Source organism: Hemicordylus capensis, chromosome 8 (genome assembly GCF_027244095.1).
Source record: "Hemicordylus capensis ecotype Gifberg chromosome 8, rHemCap1.1.pri, whole genome shotgun sequence".
Classification (NCBI taxonomy): Eukaryota; Metazoa; Chordata; class Lepidosauria; order Squamata; family Cordylidae; genus Hemicordylus; species Hemicordylus capensis.
The window spans coordinates 10,681,176-10,705,027 of record NC_069664.1 but is presented as its reverse complement, the minus strand read 5'-3'; the positions used below and the strand labels follow the sequence as shown (position 1 = coordinate 10,705,027).

At 48.3% G+C, this 23,852-nt stretch overlaps 1 protein-coding gene across 5 annotated transcripts; it reads left to right on the top strand.

The window, feature by feature from the left end:
* The first annotated feature begins 104 nt into the window (after nt 1-104).
* On the top strand, nt 105-19,972 carry POLM (DNA polymerase mu). Of its 5 annotated transcripts, none has more exons than XM_053269000.1 (12): nt 105-232; nt 5,597-5,870; nt 6,779-6,965; nt 7,247-7,345; nt 7,770-7,940; nt 8,831-8,902; nt 10,856-10,976; nt 12,535-12,667; nt 15,043-15,145; nt 16,542-16,829; nt 17,320-17,403; nt 19,595-19,972. In XM_053269000.1, exons 2-12 carry the CDS (start codon nt 5,677-5,679, stop codon nt 19,679-19,681), a joined length of 1,539 nt encoding a protein of 512 aa, XP_053124975.1. In that variant the 5' UTR covers nt 105-232; nt 5,597-5,676; the 3' UTR covers nt 19,682-19,972. The 5 variants fall into 5 exon arrangements, with proteins under 5 accessions (XP_053124975.1, XP_053124979.1, XP_053124977.1 ...); XM_053269002.1 differs by lacking the exon at nt 105-232 and adding an exon at nt 255-386 and having other exon boundaries at nt 15,043-15,103; XM_053268999.1 differs by lacking the exon at nt 105-232 and adding an exon at nt 255-386.
* The last annotated feature ends 3,880 nt before the right edge of the window (nt 19,973-23,852 follow it).

Here is a 23,852-nt window from a genome sequence, read left to right as displayed (position 1 = left end):
TTCTGCAAGGTCTGGGTGGGAGGGGCCTTAGTGACAAGCCCCGCCCCGGAGGGGGCTTCTTTGCATAAGGGGCGGGGACAGACGGGGGCTGGCTGGCTCGCCGGCCGGGCCGGGGCGGGGCTTCCTATGCCCCGTCTAGAAGGTGAGCGAGTTAGCGGCTGACTTCGCATCCTGGCACTGCGCATGCTTGCTCGGAAAAATGTCTCCTAAAGATCAAGGGGTTTACTCCCAGGTAAGGAGAAGTGCAATGCCCTTTAGGACTGGGTTGAGTAGTTTCACTTGAGAGTCAGTCTCCTAGTAACAGTGACCTTATGCTGAGTCAGACCCTGGGTCTGTCTAGCTCAGGATTGCCCACACGGACCGGCAGCATCTCTCCAAGGTTTCAGGTAGGACTGGCTGGCTGGCAGCAGCTCTCTAAGGTTCCCAGCCCTCCCTGGAGATGCTGCCAAGGATTGAACCTGGGAGTGTCTGTGTGCCAAGCAGGTGCTCTACCACTGAGTTACAGGCTCATTCCCAATCACAGGGACATAGGAAGCTGCCTTATACTGAGTCAGACCCTTGGTCTGTCTAGCTCAGGGCTGTCTACTCTGACTGGCAGCAACAATTCAGGGTTTCAGACAGGTGTCTGTCCCAGCTGTACCTGGAGAGGCTGCCAGGGATTTAACCTGGGGCCTTCTGCCTGCAAAGCGGATGCTCTACCACTGAGCTATGGCCCCATCCACCATAAAAGGGAGGAGGGAGTTAGGGGCCCAGAATGGGGAAAGGGCATTGCTTGGGGAAAGGGTTAGCTTTGTTTGGGAGGGGGAAGATGAATATGAACAGGACAAATATTTACTACTACTACTTCTACAATATTTATATACCGCTCATCAACCAAAGTTCTCAAAGCGGTTAACATAGAAAAATAAATAATACATCAAGAAGATGGTCTCATGTCCCCAAAGGGCTCACAAGCTAAAAAGAAACATAAGGCAGATACCAGCAACAGCCACTGGAGGGATGCTGTGCTGGGGTTGGACAGGGCCAGTTGCTCTCCCCTGCTAAATATAAGAGAATCACTACTTTGAAAGATGCCTCTGTGATTACAGTATACAGCTTTTCAGCAAAAGTTCCCAAAGTGGTTTACGTAGAGAGGTGGGTTACTTGGGTGCTTGTTTTTCTATCATGCAACTTTTATAAGGATATTAGAGCCTGCTTTATTTCCCCTGGTGCTCTGTCTATATCCAGGGAATTCTGTCAATTTCTCTATATTTTGTTTGCTGATTCTATCACAACAATTACTGAAAATGCAGCTAAGCTTCTTGTGGCAGCTTTTCGATCAAGGTTGGAAATACTGAAAGAGGCCAAGCTGTATTAAGTTTAATTAAATTGTATTATGTTTCTTTTTGAAACTTAACTTTGTTGTCCAACTCACGCTTCTTAGTTTTTTAACTTGGGCCTTCATGTTCAAACCTAGTGTGTGTTTTTGTTTTTAAGGTATGTGGACCAAAATAAGCTCCGTTTGAATATTTAGACTTGGGAGCCTCTTGACAGGCAAGTGTCATAGGCAAGTTACCCCTGCTAACTGAGCAAAGAGGCACCTTTTTAAAGGGGGGAAGAGGGGATTCACTTTATTTAACTGGCCCTATCCACTCCCAGCACAGTACCTCCAGTGGCTGTTGCTGGTGTCTATCATGTTTCTTTTTATATTGTGAGCCCTTTGGGGAGAGAGATCCATCTTATTTATTTATAATTTCTCTATGTAAACTGCTCTGGAACTTTTTATTGAAAGCTGGTATATAAATATTTGTTGTTGTTGTAAGTGTGCATAAGATCTTGCCTTGTTGGAATCCATAGGGCTCACTCCCAGCTTTGACAGTTGACTTTTCCCCTGCACACATATGGTACCTCTGAAACTTAATATCCTTTCCATTTCCCAACAGCATTAAGTGAGTAAAGTTTAACAAACGAGAGCTTGCATGCCTGTATCTCTCTTCCTCTTTTTGTCTTTTTTGTTTTTGAATCCATTGAGGGGGGGCCACCTGTGATACTCCACTAGTTAAATCATAATTGGCATTTATATAGTGCTTTTGTGAAAACTTTCATAGGATGTAAGGATTACAAGATAATGCAGCTCTGTAAAGTAAGTCGTAAAGGTAAAAGTTGTGCCATTGAGTCGATGTCGATTCCTGGTGACTACAGAGCCCTGTGGTTATCTTTGGTAGAATACAGGAGGGGTTTAGATGATGCCTTTCAGCATCTTCCTGTATCGCTGCTGACCCGATATAGGTAGGTACCAGTGGGGATTCGAACCGGCAACCTCTGGCTTGCTAGTCAAGTCATTTCCCCACTGCACCATTAGGTAGTTAAGGTACGTGGTATTCTCTCCATATTACCAGTGTAGAAGACTGAGGCTGAGTGGGTTGCCTAAAGCCATTGAGGGAGTCTGTGGCAGAGGCAAGAGTCAAACTAGGGAAATCCTGGTTTGCTGCTCAGACCAAAGACTCCATCTGTATTGGCTAGGAGGACAAGGATTCTCCCACTTGAGCTGAAGGTCATCGAGGCTGGGGATGCCTAACAACGTCTAGGGACTGAAGGCTGGGTACGCTTGAACCAGAAGTGAATCTGGCATCTGGAGATCTCTTGGGGAGGAAAGCTGGTCTTGTGGTAGTGAGCATGAATTGCCCCCTTTGCTAAGCAGGGTCTGCTCTGATTTGCATTTGAAAGGGAGACTACATGTGAGTGCTGTAAGGTGTTCCCCTTAGGGGAAGGGGCTGCAGCTCAGTGGACAAGCCTCTACTTTGCATGCAGAAGGTTCCAAGTCTCCTCCCTGGCAGCATCTCCAGGTAGGACTGAGAGAGATTCCTGCCTGCAACCTTGGAGAAGCCGCTGCCAGTCAGTGAAGACAATACTGAGTTAAGATGGACCAATAGTCTGACTTAAGGCTTCCTATGTTGTTTTGAGGGTCCCCCTCCCCACCTTTTCCTAGTTTTTTCCTATGTTGCCTTCATTTTGCTTTTTCCTGATCTTCTGTGAGGTACCAGTTTTCATATTACTAGCTGGAGCTTTTACTCCCACACTCTTATTGCCTGCTTATCCTTGATGGCAAAGTCACGGCCCAGAAATGACAGGCAATTGTAATTCACAAATTGCTTGCCGCTGGAGTTGTTTCACTCTATTGCTTGACAGCTGGGGTTAAATGGTTGTGGGGTTATTTTGGCGTAACTTTGGTTTCCTGTTGTACAGTTCTGTCTCTAGTTAAAAATAGATAAACAGGAAATCACATATGTGGCAGAATAACCCGACGCCTATTTAATATTCATGAATGTTTAGTGATAGGGTAGTCATTCATTGTGGGAAGGCATAGCAATCGGAAATAAATGTCTGTGTAGTCTCACTATTTCATTGGCATGATGGAAGCTTCATTGGAAGCTTGTGAAATGCACAAGAACAGGGCCAATCGAAATATGGCAGTGTTGCTAGACTGTGGGGTGGATAGGATGCCCAAGGCTGTCCCCTGAGCTTCGGAGCTGAATAGGCATTTGAACTAGTTTTATGGACTGCTCCTCTGAAAACCTGAACATCAGTTTAGTCACAGAAATCAGTACCATCTGGGTGGGGATGAATGCTCATTGTGATTTTTGACAAGTTCTACACTCCTAGCGGTGATCGCATTGTGTGTTGGGATGCTTTTATTGTCCTGACCATCAGCCCTGATTGATTGTTTAAGTGCTGTCAGGTCTGTGTCGACTCTTAGCGACCACCTAGATAGATTCTCTCCAGGCTGGTCTGTCTTCAACTTGGTCTTTAAGGTCTCTCAGTGGTGCATTCATGGCTGTCATAATCGAGTCCATCCACCTTGCTGCTGGTCGTCGTCTTCTTTCCTTCAACTTCCCGCAGCATGATGGACTTCTCAAGGGAGCTGAGTCTTTGCATAATGTGTCCAAAGTATGATAGTTTGAGCCTGGTCATTTGAGCCTTGAGTGAAAATTCTGGATTGGTTTGTTCTATGATCCATCTGTTTGTTTTCCTGGCTGTCCATGGTATCCATCAGGCCTGCAGTGGTCAAATGTACCATTATTTATTAATTTAAAATTTCTGGTATACCAGCTCCTCCGAAGACTCTAGGCGGTGAACAATAACAATAGCTTAAAAAAAAAAATTAAAGGGCAAAAGCCTGGTGAAAAGGGTAGGTCTTAAAAAGGGCCTTAAAAGCCACTAAAGAGGGGGCTGAACGAATTGGGCGGTGTGGGGTGGGGGGAGAGTGTTCCAAAGAAGAGGGGGCAGCCACAGAGAAGGCCCTCCTATGGGCCTAGGCATCATGTACTACGCCAGTGTTTCTCAACTGCCAGTCCGTGGACCAGTGCTGGTCCGCGAGGTGTTGGGTACCAGTCCTTGAGGCATCACTAATAAAAATAATAACCCCCCCCATAATTTTGGACTGATGGGGGATGCCTCCAGGAACTCTCCAAAGCTCATTTCCAGGCAGCCCTCGCTGCTGGATAATGTCCATTTCAAGGAAGCAATATTGATTGACTGATTTGATTTGATTTGTATACCACCCTTCCAAAATGAACATTATACAGCAGCCAGGGCTGCCTGCTTTGTTCCCTTTAACAGGGATTCCCAGATGTTCTTGACAACTCCCAGAATCCCCAGCTGCAATGGCTTTTGCTTGGCGATTCTGGGAGTTGTAGTCAACATCTGGGAATCCCTGTTAGAGGATTGGCTGCCTGCCTAGAAATGAGCTCTGGAGATCTCGCCTGGGCTCTGTGGACCCTGGTCCCTGCCCCCTTTGCTCATGATATCACTGGGGGGAAGGGTGGCGGCGAGGGGGGCGACCCCTTTACTAACTGCTGATCCGGGAAACTGTGCACGAAGAATGTACCAGTCCATGACTCCAAAATTGTTGAGAAACACTACACTACACCATTGCCATGGCATTTTAAATGCCTTAGGTTTTAAAAGGCAAAAATGACTATAACATTTTATTGATGTTGTCAGAGAAATGGAAATGGGCAGGAATGTTCTCCATGGAGAGAGTACAACAATTTGTTCATTGTTACCTAACCCTGAGCCTTTCCTCTATGCAAAAAGGGCTGCAATGTTCACTTTATGGTTTAGGGGGCAGGGATAAAGGAGGAGTGGTAACACAGGGAAAGCTGTCAGTGCAACTATGCTGCCGCCCCTCTTCTATCTCTAGGAGGATCGACGTTGCCAAAACTCATGATTCATGAGTTCATCCCCGAAATGGTACCAGTGGCCAGAATTGGTGGTCTTGGCTGAGGGACTATAATGCTTTTCACAGCATCCTTGCCTGTGAAAATCTACGGATCAAAACCTGCTGTTAAAAGCACAAGGGAGCGAGGACCAGTAAACAATTGGTGACAGTGGTTATGTCCAGTCAGGCTGCCTACCCTTTCACTGCACCATGTTGGCTGGTGAACTTTGGCCATGGAAGACGTCTTGGCTGCCCAGATGTTCCGATTTGTGAATCTGCAGAGAGGGCAGGATCCCTGTTGCAAACGGCACCTGGCAGCAGCACTGGATCTTTTGGGGAAGCACCCCGCCCTGCCGAAAGGGCGATTCACTCCTCTCTGTTGTCTTTCCACCACAGGTCTCTGCTTCCTTCCCTTTGTGCCTGGTCCACTTCCTTTGACGGCTTGCTGGGGAAGGCCTTGCTCCCTTGTGCCAACGATGTCGCAGGTTCCTGTGAAGAAACGGTCTCGGTGTCCTCAGCATGCAACCCCGCCACCGGTGCACCTGGAGGATCCGGTCCGTTTCCCCGACACGGTGCTCTGTCTGGTAGAGAAGAGGATGGGTGCCAGCCGCAGGGCCTTCCTCACTAGCCTGGCGCGCCGGAGGGGTTTCTGCGTCGAGGGTGCGGACAGGTCAGCAGCTGCTCAGCCAGACTCCCTCTGGGTGTTGGGGTGTTGAATGGAGAGGAGGGGGCCGGGGAAAGGCCAACATGGCCCCAGGGTCTGGTCTGAAAGCATGTGATTCCTCAGCATGAGGGTTCCCAATGGCCCCTTGTGGCTGGGGATGATGGGAGTTGTAGTCCAGCCACATCTGGGGAGCCAAGGTTGGGAGCCCTTTCTGCCGTGGATTTTCCATAGCGTTAAGGGTTGCAGAGTGGGAGACACAGATTCCCCACAGGTGTGGGGATGTTCCTCTGAACCAGCCCACTAAAATGAACGCCACTCCAGATTGGGGCAGAGAGCTGGTCTTGCCGTAGCAAACATGAATTGGTCATCTTTGCTAAGCAGGGCCTGCCTGGGTTAGCCTTAGGATGGGAGACTCCCTGTGAGCACTGTAAGACACTCCCCTTAGGGGATGGGGCTGTAGCTCAGTGGTAGAGCATCTGCTTGCCTGCAGAAGGTCTTGAGTTCAATCGCCAGCAGCATCTCCAGGGAGGGCTGCGAGAGACTCCTGCCCGAAACCTTGGAGAGCTGCTGCCAGTCAGAGTAGACTGCACTGAGCTAGGTGGACCAAAGGTCTGACTCGGGAGCATAGGGTGCTTCTTTATACTAAGTGCATAGCTGTTAATTTCAATGGGGCCTGAGCAAGAAAATCTCCCAGCGAATTGATAATTTAGGGATGGTGGATTTTGATTTGCGGGAGACACCTCGGGCACCCAGATGTCCTGGGCCAGTCCTGGGTAGGCCTTGGGCAGAGTCCCCTCTCCTCCAGCCCTTTCCCCTGTGTTGGATTGCACTGACTAGGCTTATGTTGGTGGAGATCATAGCCTGAATCTGTTCTTGTCCTCCTCTTTCCTCTTTCTCTGGGGTGCCTCCTTTAGCAAGAGAGTGACTCACGTGGTGTCGGAGGGCAACTCGGGCGATGAGGTGATGGAGTGGATGAAGAGGAAGGGGAGCTGCTGGATGGATGCTCTGGGGAGTGGCCCGGCCTTGCTGGATCTCAGCTGGTTCACAGAAAGCATGAGTGCTGGCCAGCCGGTGGAGATTGAGCCCAGACATCGCCTGGGGGTAAACAAGGAACCGCGTGGAGGCGTGAAGGGTCGGGATGGTTCTGGGTTCCGTGGCATGCACACGCTAGTGCAGAGATCCTCCACTGTGGGGCTCCAGGTGACGGACTGGAGGTGACCCCATCATCCCCTGCAACAATGGCTGGCCAGGGTGGCTATGGGTGATGGTAGTCCAGTTTCTGGGGACCTGAGGTTGGTTGCATGGCCCCTTCCATTCGATACGGGCAGGCAATATAACCCCCCCACACACACCCAATACATGGTCTGCCTTCTCTTCTTCAGGTGACCATCCGCAAAGAGGAACCCGAAGGCAGACGTCAGGTGGCGGCGTACATCTGCCAGCGCCGAACACCACTCGCCCACTGCAACCAGGCGCTCACGGTAATGATGATTTTACATTTATATTCCGCTCTTCCTCCAAGGAGCCCAGAGTGGTGTACTACATACTTAAATTTCTCCTCACAACACCCCTGTGAAGTAGGTTAGGCTGAGAGAGAAGTGACTGGCCCAGAGTCACCCAGCTAGTATCATGGCTGAATGGGGATTTGAACTCGGGTCTCCCTGGTCCTAATCCAGCACTCTAGCTGCTACACCATGCTGGCTCCCGGGGGCAACCTCTGGTTTTGGGTCTGGGGTGGCGTTTGGCTTGGGGGAAGGGGTCAGCAAAACAAAGGGGCCAGAGCAGGGATCTTCACTTTTTTTCCTCCCAAGCAAGGCTGCTGTTCTCAGGGTGTGGATCTGCTCTTGGCGACAGCTAGTCATGGGCACCTCCCAGGGATGATTGCTGTTGCCTCTCCTTTGCCAGGTTGCTCTAGAAACGATGGCGGAGGAGGCCCGCTTCTGCAGCAGCGAAGGGCGCAGCCTGGCGTTCTCCAGGGCTGCCTCGGTGCTCAAGTCCTTGCCCTGGGCTGTCCGGAGAGTTCAGGAGCTGAGTGCCCTCCCCTGCATCGGGGAGCACTCCAAGAAGATCATCCAGGTGATGTTCTCTCTGAGGCCTGTCTTCCTTTTTTTCAGCAGCCCCCAGCCTTCTGTTCTTCTCGTATGCTAGAATATGCTGGAGAAGGGAGGATTTTGGCAAATGCCACTCTTCTGTCCCCTTGTGTGACAAGTTGGCACCCTTGCCAAAACTCTCTCACAGGAACACAGGAAGCTGCCATATACTGAGTCAGACCCTTGGTCTATCTAGCTCAGTATTGTCTTCACAGACTGGCAGTGGCTTCTCCAAGGTTGCAGGCAGGAATCTTTCTCAGCCCTATCTTGGAGATGCTGCCAGGGAGGGAACTTGGAACCTTCTGCTCTTCCCAGAGCGGCTCCATCCCCTGAGGGGAATCTCTTCCAGTGCTCACATGTCTATTCTCCCATTCATATGCAACCAGGACAGACCCTGCTTAGCTAAGGGGACAAGTCATGCTTGCTACCACAAGACCAGCTCTCCTCTCTCTCTCTCTCTCTCTATCATGCCTCCTTAATGCACAGTCTCATAATCGGAAGGTCCTGAGTTCGAACCCCACAGAGGGCATACTTATTTGGGGATAGTGCCATAGCTCAGTGGCAGAGCATCTGCTTTGCATGCAGAAGATCCCAGGTTCTCTCCCCGGCAGCATCTCCAAGATAGGGCTAAGAGAGACTCCTGCCTGAAACTTTGGAAAGCCGCTGCCAGTCAGACAATACTGAGCTAGATGGACCGAGGGACTGACTCGGTAGAAGGCAGCTTCCTATGTTCCTACTAACTCCCTAGGACGTTGGAGCAACTCGCTCAGTCCCCATACAGAGGCTTCACTACCACAGTGCTTGACTGTACAATATTTTACGCAGACTTCAGGGATGGCAGCTTCCTGTGCACTATTGTTTGTGTCTCCTAAACAGGAAGTGTTGGAAGATGGCACATCTGCAGAGGTGGAGAGCATAAAGCAGTCTGAGAGATACCAGACTATGGAGGTATGGCAGTGTTCAGATGGGCGGGCATCTGGCCTAGTGGTTATGGCTGGACGTGAGGAATGTGTCCTGGAACCTTTGACAAGTCTCACATGCCCTGTTGACACCTTAGAAAACATAGGAAGCTGCCATATACTGAGTCAGACCATTGGTCTATCTAGCTCAGTATTGTCTTCACAGACTGGCAGCAGCTTCTCCAAGGCTGCAGGCAGGAATCTCTCTCAGCCCTATCTTGGAGATGCTGCCAGGGAGGGAACTTGGAACCTAGATGCTCTTCCCAGAGCGGCTTCATCCCCTGAGGGGAATCTCTTCCAGTGCTCACACTTCTAGTCTCCCATTCATATGCAACCAGGGTGGACCCTGCTTAGCTAAGGGGACAAGTCATGCTTGCTACCACAAGACCAGCTTTCCTCTGGATCATGCAGGAAGCCGGGGTGGGGGGGAGGGGTTTCCCAGGATACTGTGGAATGTGGTGTTCAGGTGGTATATTCTCAGAGATGGAGCTAATACTGTAGCTTTCATTGCCTACTTGAAACACATTATTATGGGCCCTGCCATGATTTCCACTGAAACCAGTTTTGCACTCTATTTTAAGCGGTGCCCTGAAGCTTTTCAAAAGGAAGCTTCTCAAAAGTGTGACTTGTACTGGTGCATATTGTCAGTTACTTGGTTTGTATATATACTTTTTTTTTTTTTTTACCATCATAGGAGGTCAGGGATCTGCCCCGTGCTCTGAAATAGGGACAGCTCTAAATGAGTCTCTGTCCCCATTCGGCAGCAGTTTTATGCCATTGATTCAAGGCCTGACTCTGAGCTAGTGCCACAGTGGCTGTGGGGTAGAAGTTGTTCCAGAAAAGTAGCAGTCTGTATATAGCCTGGAGTCCCGTGATGTCTGTGCTTTTATGGTACATCTGTTCTGTAAAGAAGTCCTGCAGTTTGGTCCTTTGGGAGCAGCCTGGTTTAAATATGAATGAAATGCTTTGTTTGACATCCACTTTGTACATTAATGCTCAAGGGCCTGGAATCACTACCCAGGTCATTCTGGTGTTAAGAGCAAAGGCTGGTCCCCACCAGGGGGGTGGGCCAAAGGCTGACTCGGTCGGCACCTTGCCGCTAGCACTGCAGTATCTTGGACAGCCCCTGAGTGTGCAGTTGGCATTTGTGCCAGGTTGGTCTCCAGGGTTGCTCGAAGAGATCATATTACATTTGAACATATTACATCCCTTTTAAAAAAACTATACTGGCTGCCAATAAGTTTCCGGGCAAAATACAAAGTGCTGGTTATTACTAGGGATGTGCAAATTGATTCGGGTACAAATTGATTTTGTACCTGAATCTAGCTGATTTGAGTGCTTTTGAGACAGAACAAATCGCTCCTGTGGTCCATTCGCTAGATTCGGGTACAAATCGAATCGTGCCCGATTCGAATCCATTCGAGATTTGGATTCCCTCCTATCATTTCCCCCAGATTCCCAGCTTTCATTTTTTTAAAAAAAGGCTAAGCTCTAGCCCTTGTAGAAGTGGAGTTATGGATTTTGGCACAAATTGATTTGTGCACATCCATAGTTATTACATATAAAGGCTTGGGTCCAAGATATTTAAGAGAACACCGCCTTCTTCATCAACCCCGCCGCATATTAAATTAATCCAGGGAGGTCCGGTTCCAGTTGCCACTGACTTAATTGGTGGCAACTTGAAACCGGGCCTTTTCTAGAGTTGCCCTGGGACTCTGGAACACACTCTGAATGTTTTTAAGAAGGACCTAAAAACATACCTGATTAGCCAAGCTTTTAGTTTATAGCTTTAAAGCTTTGGGTTTTAGTGTCTTTTATCTGAATTTTAAAATTATTTTAATGGTTTTTAAATTGTGAACTGCCTAGGGACCTTTTTATATGGGGCGGTATAGACATGTACTTAATAAATAAAAATCTGTAACCTGAAGCTCTTGTGCCACAGCTTTTCACCCAGATCTTTGGCGTTGGAGTGAAGACGGCCAGCCGGTGGTATCGGGAGGGACTGAGGACGCTTGCTGACCTGAAGGCACAACACACAAAGTTAAGCCGAGAGCAACAAGCAGGTAAGAAACCCATGGAGAGGGCTGGGGGAAGGATGGGGGGAAAGGGGTCATCTTTGACTTATGAACACAGGAAACTGCTTTAAACCAAGTCAGACCCTTGGTCCATCTAGCTCAGTATTGTCTACACTGACTGGCAGCAGCTCTCCAAGGTTTCAGGCAAGAGTCTCTGCCAGCCCTACCTGGAGATACCTGGGACCTTCTGCATGCAAGCAGATGCTCTTCCACTGAGCTACTGCCCCATCCCCTAAGGCAAGGGTGTCAAACTGCGGCCCTCCAGATGTTGCTGGCCTACAACTCCCATCATCCTTGGCTACTGGCCATGGTGACTGGGGATGATGGGAGTTGTAGGCCAACAACAGCTGGAGGGCCACAGTTTGACACCCCTGCCCTAAGGGGAATATCTTGGAGACGGTGCTCACATGTGGTCTCGCATCCAATGCAACCCAGGGTGGACCCTGCTTAGCAAATGGGACAATCCATGCTCCCTATCGCAAGGCCAGCTCCCCTCCCTGCAAAAAACTTGCCTTTGCATGGGAAGCTGCCTTCTACTAAGTCAGACCATTGGTCCATCTAGTTCAGCATTGTCTGCATCAGGGCTGCTCAACATCTCCTGCAGATGTTGGCCTACACAATAGCCCACAATCCCTGGCTATTGACTGCTGTGTCTGGGGATTATGGGAGTCGTAGTCCAACAGCAGCTGCAGGGCTGAAGATGAGCAGCCCTGGTCTACACGGACTGGCAGCAGCTTCTCCAAGGTTTCAGGCAGGAGTCTCTCCCAGCCCTACCTCAAGATGCTGCCAGGGACTGAACCTGGGACCTGCTGCAGGGAAAGCAGATGCCCTAGCATGGAGCTATGGCATCATCCCCTGAGGAGGCTGGACGTGGTCCGGGATTCTGCTCAGGGCTGTGGCGATGGTCTTGCTGTGAGATGTGGCAGGCTGGCTGCCACTGGGTAGAACTGGGCCCCCGTTAAGGGCGTAGTGGGAAATAGGTGGATCTCATGGGTACAATCCATCAAGAAATTCCCCTCTAATTTTTGTGAGGCTTCTAGAGGCCAGCATCTTGGTAGACGAGAGGAAAGCCTGTCTTGTGGCAGCAAACATGAACACCCCCTTTGCTAAGCAGGGTCCACCCTGGTTTGCATTTGGAGAGGAGACAACATGTGTGAGCACTCCAAGATATTCCCCTTAAGGGACGGAGCTGCTCTGGAAAGAGCACCTAGGTTCCAGGTTCCCTCCCTGGCAGCATTTCCAAGATAGGGCTGAGAGAGATTCCTGCCTGCAACCTTGGAGAAGCCGCTGCCGGTCTGTGTAGACAATACTGAGTGAGATGGACCACGGGTCTGACTCCGATAGGCAGCTTCCTATCTTCCTGGATGCCCAGCAGTGCGCTAAGCCCTCTGAGGTGGATGAGTTCTTGCCTCCCAGGGTGCGGCAGGGCCAGGAGGTAGGAAATGTCAGTCCGAGCAGACAGAAATTGGGCTTCTTCCTGCCATGCCGCTTTTTGCAGTGGAAGTGCCAGATCTGTTGTCTCCTCTTGGCGGTTTTTCTCCTGCAGGACTCCAGCATTTCGAGGACCTCCAGATCCCGGTGGTGCGTTCCGAAGCAGAGGCCATTGGTCAGGTGGTGCAAAAGGCTGTGGAGCAGTTCTTGCCTGGAGCTTCTGTCACTCTGACTGGCGGGTTTAGAAGGTGAATCCTCATGGATCGTGGAGTTCCACGAGTCCTGCTCCCAGAATGCACTGGGGCCACTTGCCTCTCTCCAGGAGGTCCTGCATGTGAGCATAGGAAGCTCTCTTTATGCCGAGTCAGACCCTGGTCCATCTCGCTTAGAATTGTCTACTCTGGCTGACAGTGGCACTCCAAGCCCTAACTGCAGGGCTGGATTACGACATCCTGAGGCTCTAAGCTATGCCAAGCTTAAAAGACTCTATAACATTAACCCACCCACCCTGCCTTAAAAAAAAAAAGTAGTATTCTACCAAAAAGGACAATGACAATAGAAATAATAAATACTTTTACTTGGTAAAAATGCAACAAAAACTCATCTAACAAAAACAGTTATCTTGCAATAAGCCTATTATTAGGCTTATGTGTTAGAAATACCTTTAAATGAAAATACATTGTGTAAAACTTGAAACTTAAGTCATGTTTTGGCATTCAGAGGCTCCCTCGTATTCTGAGGTCCTAAACGGTAGCTTACTTAGCTTGTGCCTAGATCCTGCCCTGCCTACCTGGAAATGCCGCCAGGGATTGGATCTGGGACCTTCTGCATGCAAAGCAGATCACCCCATCCAAAAAGATGGGAGAGGCTGCAGCTCAGAGGCTGAGTACATACTTTGCATGCAGAAGGTCCCCACTCAGTCTTCGGGTAAAGCTGGGAGGGAAAAAGCCCTACCTGGAATCTTGGAGAGCTGCTGCCAGTCAGTGCAGACACAACTAAGCCAGTGGTCTGACTCTGCCGAAGCTTCATACAGCTTCATACATAAGCAGGATTTGCCCCTCTGGAGCCAGTAAACCAAAATCACTTGCTGGACCAGTTGAGCTGCCATGTCTCCTAGCCAAGGAACTCTGGGGATTATGGTCCTGTGAAAGGATTACTGATGCGTTTTGATTGCCCTCTCAGAAAGAAAATTCCCAGGCTTTTTGGGGGGGAGAGGTTTAGAAAAAAAGACAACTAAGGGGAGGTATGATTGAGGCTTACAAAATTATGCATTGTGTGGAGGAAGAGAAATGTTCCTCCCACTCTCACAACACTAGAACCGGGGTCATCCTGTGAAACCGATTGCTGGGAAATTTAGGATCAGCAAAATGAGATACTTTTCCACGCAGTACATAAATGATCTATGGAGGGCTCTGCCGTGGGATGTGGTGACGGCCACCTGCTTGGACGGCTTTAAAAGGGGCTTAGACAACTTCCTGGAGGACCAGTCCATCCATGGCTACTACTATGAATGGCTGTAGGCTGCCTCCAGGCTCAGAAGTACGATGCCTCTGAATTACCACTTGCAGGGGAGCATCAGCAGGAGAGAGGACATACCTTCATCTCTTGCCTGTGGGCTTCCCAGAGGTATCGGTTGGGCTACTGTGGGAAACAGGATACAGGATTAGATAGGCCCTGGGCCTGATCTAGCAGGCCAGATCTTAGCATTTGGTGAAGTCCAGCCTTTCCCCCAGTATTTAACAGACTGTTAAAACAGGTGTGGTTGTGTTCATGTTAAATGGACAAAGATTTGCACAAAGGCAAAGAGCAAACCGAATTGCCTTTGACTTGACTTAAGCCTGGAATTTGCATATGTGCTAGCAACTGCAGTCCTGTTCACATGTTATGTTCAGCACTCGTACAATGAGTGTACAGTGTACACAGTACAGTCATTACTCGGGGATGGGCCTTCTCCGCTGCTGCCCCGAAGCTTTGGAAATAAGAGCTTCCCCCATCTCTGACAATTTTTTTAAAAAATCTTTAAAGACCCATATGTTCACCCAGGCTTTTAATTAAATACTGTTTTAATAGTTTTAACATTGTTTTAAAACATTGTTTTAAAAATTTAAATTGTTGTAATGTGTCAAATTTTTTTGCTGTCATTTATTTTAACTAAAGTTTTAACTTTTTTTCTGTTGCCATTTTGTTGTTGTTGTTATAAACTGCCCAGAGACATCAGTTTTGGGTGGTACAGAAATATGTTAAATAAATAAATTCACATGTTATGTTGGATGCAGGTACAGAAGTACACTTCCTATCTGTACCTTGCATCTGAAGGGCCTGTATCCAGGGTCACTTCTAAAATGGACACCCATACAGTCATTCACACAAACATGTGTATAGACATCTGTACACTCGTACAGCATAATGTCTGAACTGGACTTGTGGGACACAATAAGAAAATAGGTGTCCTGTGGTGGAGTTATCTGGGGTATATGGATTTGATGTTGTGGCACTGAAATGGAGTTGGCTCAGCCTGGAGGAGAGGGGCAACTGGTTTTGTTTGGTGGGGGGCTAGGGCGGTGCTCTCCATCTTTTTTTCTTCCCCATGACTCTCTGTTTGATGTCACACTTTCCCCAACAGAGGGAAGCAGAGTGGCCATGATGTGGATTTGCTCATCACGCATCCCGAGGAAGGCCAAGAGGTGGGGCTGTTGAGGAAAGTCATCAGCTGGCTGGATAGCCAGGTAGAAGGAGAGGACTGGAGTTCAAGCAAAGAAGAGCCCAGACTCAGAGAGTGAACATCAAGTTATCTTGATGGAGGAAGCACAAAGCAGGCGAACTGATTCGGGAGAAAGCATGCATGTGCATGTCTGATTTGGGAAAAGGAGGAATGTTTGGTGGAGAGGGGCGAGGATTATTGAGACCGTGTGGTTTGAATACTCTAAAGGTAAAGGTGAAGTAGTGTGCTGTCGAGTTGGTGTTGACTAGTGGCAATCACAGAGCACTGTGGTTGTCTTTGGTGGAATGCAGGAGGGGTTTACCATTGCCATCTTGCAGTCTGAGATGATGCCTTTCAGCATCTTCCTATATCGCTGCTGCCCAATATAGGTGTTTCCCATAGTCTGGGAAACAGACCAGCGGGGATTTGAACTGGCAACCTCTGGCTTGCTATTCAAGTCATTTCCCCACTGTGCCATTAGGTGGGTCCTTGCTTTTACCTCTCACACAATCACAGCTCCCGAACTAGGGTTGGAGATTTCTTCTGTCTTAATAATAATGGTAAGATCAGCCCTGCTGTAGATTATTTATTTTAAATATTCATACCTCACCCCTCCAGTACACTACTGCTCAACATTAATAAAAGAGAAACAACTTAAAATAACAGATTAATAGTAAGTTAAGCCAGTTAAAATACTGAGCTAGATGGACCGAGGGTCTGACACAGTATATGGCAGCTTCCTAAAAGACCAGGCTAAAACCACATTTAAAATTGCAATTTTTAGAAAAGTTTCCAATTAAGAGTTATTAATAAAAAGCTAAAAACTGAGAACTATAAAACCTAAAGAACCTACCAGATATAAGCAGATAAAGTATTTAAAAGCGTCTCTAAAAACATGTGCTTTTAATAGTTCTGTTAAAAACACATAGCGAGGGAACATGGCAAAGCTCTTCGGGGAGGGTGTTCCAAAGCCGAGTGGCCACAACCAAAAAGGCCCTGTCTCTAGTCCCCACTAACCGGATCTCGGTCATCCAAAAACCTTCAGTTTATGGTGGGAGTTAAGATGGCTTCCCATCTTCACTTGTGCTCTAAAAGCATGGAAATTCCAAGTTCAGGTACAGCTAGAAAGACTTTGTACAGTCTCTAATATTATTCTGCTTTAGAAATGAGGCTCCATTCACCACACCTTTACTCATGAGTAGTCCTATTCACACATGCACCGTATGCCCTTACTTGTGAGCAGACCCGCAGCCTTCTTTCTGAGAAGACCTTACATTCTTGGCCGTTGAGTAGACTATGCCAGTATAATACTGAGCTAAGTGGACCAATGGTCTGACTTGGTATACGGAAACTTCCTAGGCAGTGTAAATGCTAGCTGCTGCTTATCTTCCAATGGCCTCTTCTCTTTCCTTCCTCCCTAGGGCCTCTTGCTATATCACAGCAGCCAGAGAAACACCTTCTATGCCCTCGAAGAACAAGAGATGCTGGACAGCAGCACGAGCACAATGGATCGCTTTGAACGCAGCTTCTCCATTTTCCGCCTTGACTACCTCAGCGGAGGCATTCAGAGAGGTGCTGGGTCCCAGGAGCCTGGCAGCATAATGAGTGGCTTTGGAGCAACCCGATCCTGGAAAGCTGTCAGGCTGGACTTGGTGGTCACTCCGTACAGTCAATTCTCATTTGCTTTGCTTGGCTGGACTGGGTCAAAGGTGGGTGGGCAAGCTATCTGGTTTGCGGCTGAAGTTCTGCATTCGATCTCGATTCCAACAGATGTATGCTGTTCTTCCTACACTTCTGAAGGCCATAGCTCTGTGTGAAGGTGCCCATAGGGCGGGCTATCTATCTATCATTATAATCAAGAGGGGAGCTGATCTTGTGGTAGCAAGCATGACTTGTTTGCTTTGCTAAGTAGGGTATGCCCTGGTTGCATATGAATGGGAGACGATGTGTGAGCACTGGAAGATATTCCCCTCAGGGGATGGAGCCGCTCTGGGAAGAGCATCTAGGTTCCAAGCACCCTCCCTAGCAGCATCTCCCAGATAGGGCTGAGAGAGATTCCCACCTGCAATCTTGGAGAAGCTGCTGCCAGTTTGTGTAGACAATACTGAGCGGGATGGACCAAGGGTCTGACTCAGTATATGGCAGCTTCCTATGTTCCAATGTACTGCACTTATACAGCCTGTCCTCTCTGCCTTGCAGAACTTTGAGCGGGACCTCCGGCGTTTCTGCAAGCAGGAGAAGAAGATGGCCCTGAATAGCCACGCCCTCTACCACATGGAGCAGGTAACACATCCTTTGGTGAGAGGTTTCTGGGACAAGCATCCCCCCCAACCTTTCAAGGGATTAAATCTTCGATTCTGGAGCACTTTAATCACCTCTTCTGTCGGGGGATCTGATCTGCTGCATCTGGGTCTCTGCAGGTCACACCAGCCCCAACTGAGCTTTTGCAGGCTTCACAGCCAGCTAGTTCTTTTTCTTCTTCTTCTTCTACTGCATGTTGAATCTCCTTTTTGAGCTGACTTCTGCACAACTTCTCACACTGAACAGACACTCGGGCAGTTCCCACAAGCAGGAATAGAGTAGGAGAAGCTGAACACATGCATGACATTTGATCATCTCTCATCTAAAAACAAGGTTGGAGGCACCAGCTGACACTGTGCTGAGCAGCAGCTGGGTTGGAGAGCTCAGGGGCATAGTTACCGTTGGACAAGGGGAGACAAGCATCCCTGGGCTGTGGGGAGGGGGGCCCACCATGGCTCCCCTTGTCCCCCACCAGTGAACAAAGTGCCCCACAGATGATGATGATGATGTATTTATTTTTTTAAAGATTTCTATACCGCCCTTCCAAAAATGGCTCAGGGAGGTTTACACAGAGAAATAATAAATAAATAAGTAAGTAAGATGGCTCCTTGTCCCCAAAGGGCTCGCAATCTAAAAAGAAACCTAAGAGAGACGCCAGTAACAGCTATCAGAGGGATGCTGTGCTGGAGGTGGAGAGGGCCAGTTACTCTCCCCCTGCTCAATAAAGAGAATCACCACGTTAAAAGGTGCCTCTTGGCCAAGTTAGCAGGGGTAACTGCTGTGGATGGGATGGGAAAGGGAGGCACAGCCCCTCTCCTGCTCCTTCTCAGCCTGTGCTTAATTGCCAGCGGGATGCCTTAGAGAGGAGAGCTGGCCTTGTGGTAGCAAGCATGACTTGTCCCCTTAGCTAAGCAGGGTCTACCCGGGTTGCATTTGAATGGGAGACTGGATGTGTGAGCACCGGAAGATATTCCCCTTAGAGAATGGAGCCACTCTGGGAAGAGCATCTAGGTTCCAAGTTCCCTCCCCAGATAGACTAATGGTCTGACTCAGTATATGGCAGTTTCCTACGCTCCTTGCTTCTTTCTCCCCTTCGCTTGGCGCAAAGGAGAGAAAAGCACTCAGCCAACCATGAAGCACCAGCTGGGAATGAGGGGCCACGTGGCCCTTCTGGGTGCTGGCCGCACACCCCCTGCGCAGGGCATCGAACCCTGGATGTGGCTGGCGTGCATGCACCAAGTGTAGGAGGGGCCTCTGGTTGGAGTCGGTCCTTCCTGACTCAGCTCTTTAACAGAGTAGGAGGGGCAGCCTTCCGACTCAGCTGTTGCTTAGCACACAATCATGGGCAGCGCCTCCGGCCATGTTTTTAACTGACAATTAAACATCGATGCCTGAAACTCCCAGACTAGGTTAGGAGGCTGCTCCTGCCCTATTCTTGAGCATGTGAACTGCCCTGCTCTTTGAGCCCTCACCCCCCTTCTTCTGCAAAATGATAACTGGGGTTTGTTGATTTGATTGTGCTCATGGGAGTTGAACCCTTAACGTCTTGGGTTCCGTTGAGGTTCATCGGTACTCCTGTGTGCCTGTGAACTCTCCAGTTTGACTTTGAACTGCAGTTTGGAATGGGTTCAGATGCACTTCATGTAGAATAATATATCAAACCATTTTGCTTGCAATGGTAGCTGTTTAACTTACTACTGACCTATTTTGCACCTCTCGGACTCTAATATTTCAGGTGAAGTTAATATTTATGTGTTATAACATTTTACAATATTTTGTAAAACTATGGCTTCATAGTAGGAGATGTTCTCTTGCCAGTGGGTTTATATAATATCAATCTGGAAACTTGCTTATGGCTACAGTCATTGGAAAAAGTGGTAACGTGCCTGATTTGGGGATCTTTGAAATTGCCCCGTGGCCAACGCCTTTGAAATTTTTACAGCAAGAGGAGGTGCTGAGAAGAATTTGTCATAAGATTACTGTGCCATAAGAAGCAACAGTGGAGTCTGTCATGAAAAATAAGAGCATCTGTGCAAATGTGCTTATTCTAAAAGGTCACAGAATTTGGGTTACCTTGGTGCTGAATGTTTTGTGTCTAAGAATAATGTTCACAGAGTCCTGTGTCTTGGAAAGTAACCAGACCCTAATTTTTTTTTTTTTAAACCCCCTTCAGAAAATATTTTTGGCTGCTGCTTCTGAGGAAGAGATCTTCCAGCATTTAGGTCTGGAGTATATCCCACCTGAAGAAAGAAATGCCTGACCCTTCTTATGCAAGGAACCTCAGTGTACTTACTACCTCATTGAAGGAAACTTCACTCATTCTTGAAACTCATGCATGTGCGTTCGTGCACAGAACTATCTTTCCATGAACTTTCTGGAATTGCCTACTCCTGCTGGTATATAGAGGACCTATGACTGTATTTCACTGATTCAGAAATTGTTGCGTTTAAAGGGAGATGACAGCTGTTAGAGACTCTCTCTCTCTCTCTCTCTCTCTCTCTCTCTCCCCTCTGTTCCTGGATGATACCAATGGAAGTTAAAGAAATAAATAAGCACCTTTTTCCTAAATCTTTCTCCCTTTTTGAGTTTGTCTGTGTCTTTTCCTGGCACAGTAGGGATGGGGCCATGGCTAATTGGAAGAGCATCTGATTGGCATTCAGAAGGTCCCAGGTTCAGTTCCTGGCAGCATCTCCAAGTAGGGCTGAGGAAGACCTCTGCCTGAAACCTTAGAGAGCTGCTGCCAGTCAGTGTAGGCAATACTGAGCTAGATGGACCAAGGATCTGACTCAATATGACGCAGATTCGTATATTCCTAAATCCTCATACCAGATGGTCTTGTGCCCTTCAAGCAGCTGGCCACAGCTTGATGTTTTCACTGGCTAGTGAGATTATGAACATGTCAGGGCTATGGGTGAGAGATAGATTCCGGTACACTTTGGTAGAAAATGCCACATTCAAACGCTGACATCTCAAGTTACATCTCAGTTTCTGTGTTGTTTCTAACTCTTTTTTTGGTCCTTTGCTATGGGTTCAACTCCGTGCAACCATCTTCTCTCCAACTGTGCCAGTTAGCCCAGCTGGGCTACGGGGAGAGCTCAGCTGTGTTAGCATTATACACATCTGGGCTCTGCATCTTGTCCTCTCGTGAGCCGTCAGTGTTCTTCCTCTTCCACCGCCCTTGGAATTTCTGCTCCAGACCTGCTCTCTTGCGTGACTCTGCGGCACAGCTTTCGTGAGTGGAGCCAACCTTTTGGGGCTGTGCCCGGTCCTGCCTCCTCAGGGGTCCCTGCCCAGTCAGATCCGATAAGCGTTCACCACTCTCCCTCCGCACAGGCTTTGAGGGGGGTCTTGCATATTTCATGGTGGCTCCGGCTGTGACCCTGCACCCAGGCCTCCTTGGCGTAATCTACTCCCCTCCTCCCAAAATTCATTATTTATAGCAGCTCTTGTTCAACATAATGGGAGAAGGGAAGCCGTGGGTTTTTCTGCTACAGTGCCTTGTGGATGCAGAAGTGCCTGGCGTCCTAGTCCCGTGATGTCTTCTGCTCGGATAAGTTCTCCATTGGATTACCCAGAGTGCAGTGCTCTTCTTGTGTGGCTGGAGAGGACAGGAAGTCTGTCTGATAGCAACTCAGCTCTCCTCTCTGATTGGAGAGGAGAACTGGTCTTGTGGTAGCAAGCATAACTTGTCCCGCTTAGCTAAGCAGGGTCTGCCCTGGTTGCATATGAATGGGAGACCACATGTGAGCACTGGAAGATATTTCCACCCCCGGGGGATGGAGCTGCTCTGGGAAGAGTATCTTGGTTCCAAGTTCCCTCCCTGGCAACATCTCCAAGATAGGGCTGAAAGAGGTCTGACTCCGTACATGGCAGCTTCCTGTGTTCCTAAGCCATTTCCCTGCTAACTTGGCAAAGAGGCGCCTTTTCACGTGGCGATTCTCTTTATTGAGAAGGGGTAAAGTAACTGGCCCTGTCCACCCCCAGCACAATACCCCTCCAGCGACTGTTGCTGGTGTCTATCTTGTGTTTCTTTTTAGATGGTGAGCCCTTTGGGGACAGGGATCCATTTTATTTATCTTATTTATTTGTTGTTTCTCTATGTAAACCACCCTGAGCCATTTTTGGAAGGGTGGTGTAGAAATTGAATGAATGAATGAATGTTCCCCACTGCACCATTAGGTGGCTTTAGACGTTTAAAAAACAAGTACATCTTAACAGCAGGCTAAGTGTTCTTTCAGTACAAGAGATGTGTGTCAATTCCTTGGTGCCTCTGCATGTTCCCACTGGCATCCCTCAAATCCTTGGAACCCATTCACACCTAACACACAGAAGGGAGCTAAGAACAAGGAGTGCAGAAAGCAGTTGTATGCATCAAGAGATACTCTCTAAGAGTCATCTTTTGGGGACTGGCATTGGCTTTTTCCAGTGGCTTCCCAAAGTTTCAGGCAGGAGTTTCTCCCAGCCCTACCTGGAGATGCTGCCAGGGACATTGAACTGGGGACCTTCTGCATGCAAAGCAGATGCTGTCTCCCTATGGTCCCATCTCTAGTTGAAGGCTGCAGCCTCTTTGTTCATTTGTTTGCTTTGCTTTGCTTTGAGTTCTCTGCAACGGTGGAACCTATCGACTCACAAAGGCTGTGTTTGTTTCACAATAGGAGAAGTGAACAGCATATGCCCCCATGTGTACTGTTTATTAAGCAAGAAAGGAAATTACAGGGGAGGTCAACAGAGGCATCTGAAGTCTGTCTCGGTGTCTTGCAATAATAGGGACGTGTGGGAGGGATTTTCCACAGAGACTGAGGTTGCCAGGAAAAGGGCCAAGATCATAATGTCTTTTTAAAAAGAAGTCTGGAATTGGCACCTGGAATATGGCACACAGCTTAGTGCTTCATTTCGAAAAGGTGCTGAGGAGCTGAACAGGTAGAGAACATGATTGGGGATTAGGAGATCTTCCCTGTGAAGGAAGGCTACAGAGCGGAAAATGTTCTCAGTGCAGATTCCAGGATAAATCAAGGATTCTCAGACTTGAGTGCCCAGATGTTCCTGGAGTACAACTCCCATCTCCCCGAAGACCGTTGTAGCCAGGGATGATGGGAGTTGTAGTCCAGCAACATCTGGGGACCCAAGTCTGAGAATCCCTGGGATAAACAATCACATGCAATATTAAATAAACAACAACAATTAGATAATTACAGGTCTAGGCTAGGAAGATAAGAAGTCCTGTGCACAATTTTGGAAGGACATAAATAAAGGGGGGGAGAGCAATCCGAGAGAGGGCCCCACATGCAAAAAGACACCTTCTTCAGTCACCACTCGTCTCCCTTTCAGTGAAGGTGCTGAAAGGAGGGTGTTCGAAGATGTTCTTGGCACACAGGCAGACTCAGGTGGGACTAGAACCGTCAGGTAAAGTAAAGTGTGCTGCCAAGTCAGTGTCAACTCCTGGCGACCACAGAGCCTTGTGGTTGTCTTTGGTAGAATACAAGAGAGGTTTACCATTGCCATCTCTTGTGCAGTCTGGGATGATGCTTTTCAGCATCTTCCTATATCGCTGCTGCCCGATATACGTGTTTCCTGTACGTATCCTGTATTGTATATGACTGTTTTTCTCATGCTTTATTGTACGTTCCTGAAAGAGCCTTTCTCAATTAAAACAACAACAACTGAAAACCAAAATAGAAGCCTGATCTGAGACAGAAATGACACCTATTTCAGTGTCCTGGAAGTCAGGTAATATTTTGGCTGGGGAGAGTAAAAGATCAATTTAGGAACAGGTTTTGTGCCAATAGGGTAAAGAGAATTGTTTCTGGCCCTTCTGTTGTGCTTCCTCCAGACTTCATAGATATCCTGCTTCTTGTCTCCTTTAAAAAAGCACATAATTCATCTAAGAGATTTTGGGGGATTTTTTTTTTTTTTTGCTTGAATTAAATTGAGAATGGTGGGTGGGCATGCAGGCGTGTGTGTCAAAATCATACTTCCCCTAGGCGCCAAATCCCTTGGGCCACCACCAGCCCTGCTTCTTAGACATACTGTTCTTCTACGCTAGTTTTTAAATGATAGCCTAATGATACCCAGAGCTGTCAGCTGAAATGGCCTTCTTCCTTAGTAACAAGTCACGCCCCACTCCTGACACGCTAATTTTTAAAGCCTGCCTGCATTATTTAGTGTGCTTCTGGTGCAATGCCAGCTACCTCTGGGAGGGTGAGCTTGAGGTCAGGGGATGGTGAACTGTAGGTGAACCTAACAACCCCATCCATGTAGCATCTCCCAGGATATTTTGGAGCTTACAGCGGAGCATCCAATAGTGCCCCTTCATATGGAGCTCATGCATATGGTTACAACCTACTGGCAAGTTCTCTGGCAAAACTCTGTGTGGGCTCAATACAGATTGTGAGGAATGGCTGCGTTCACACAATCATGAGGATCCTGGTTTT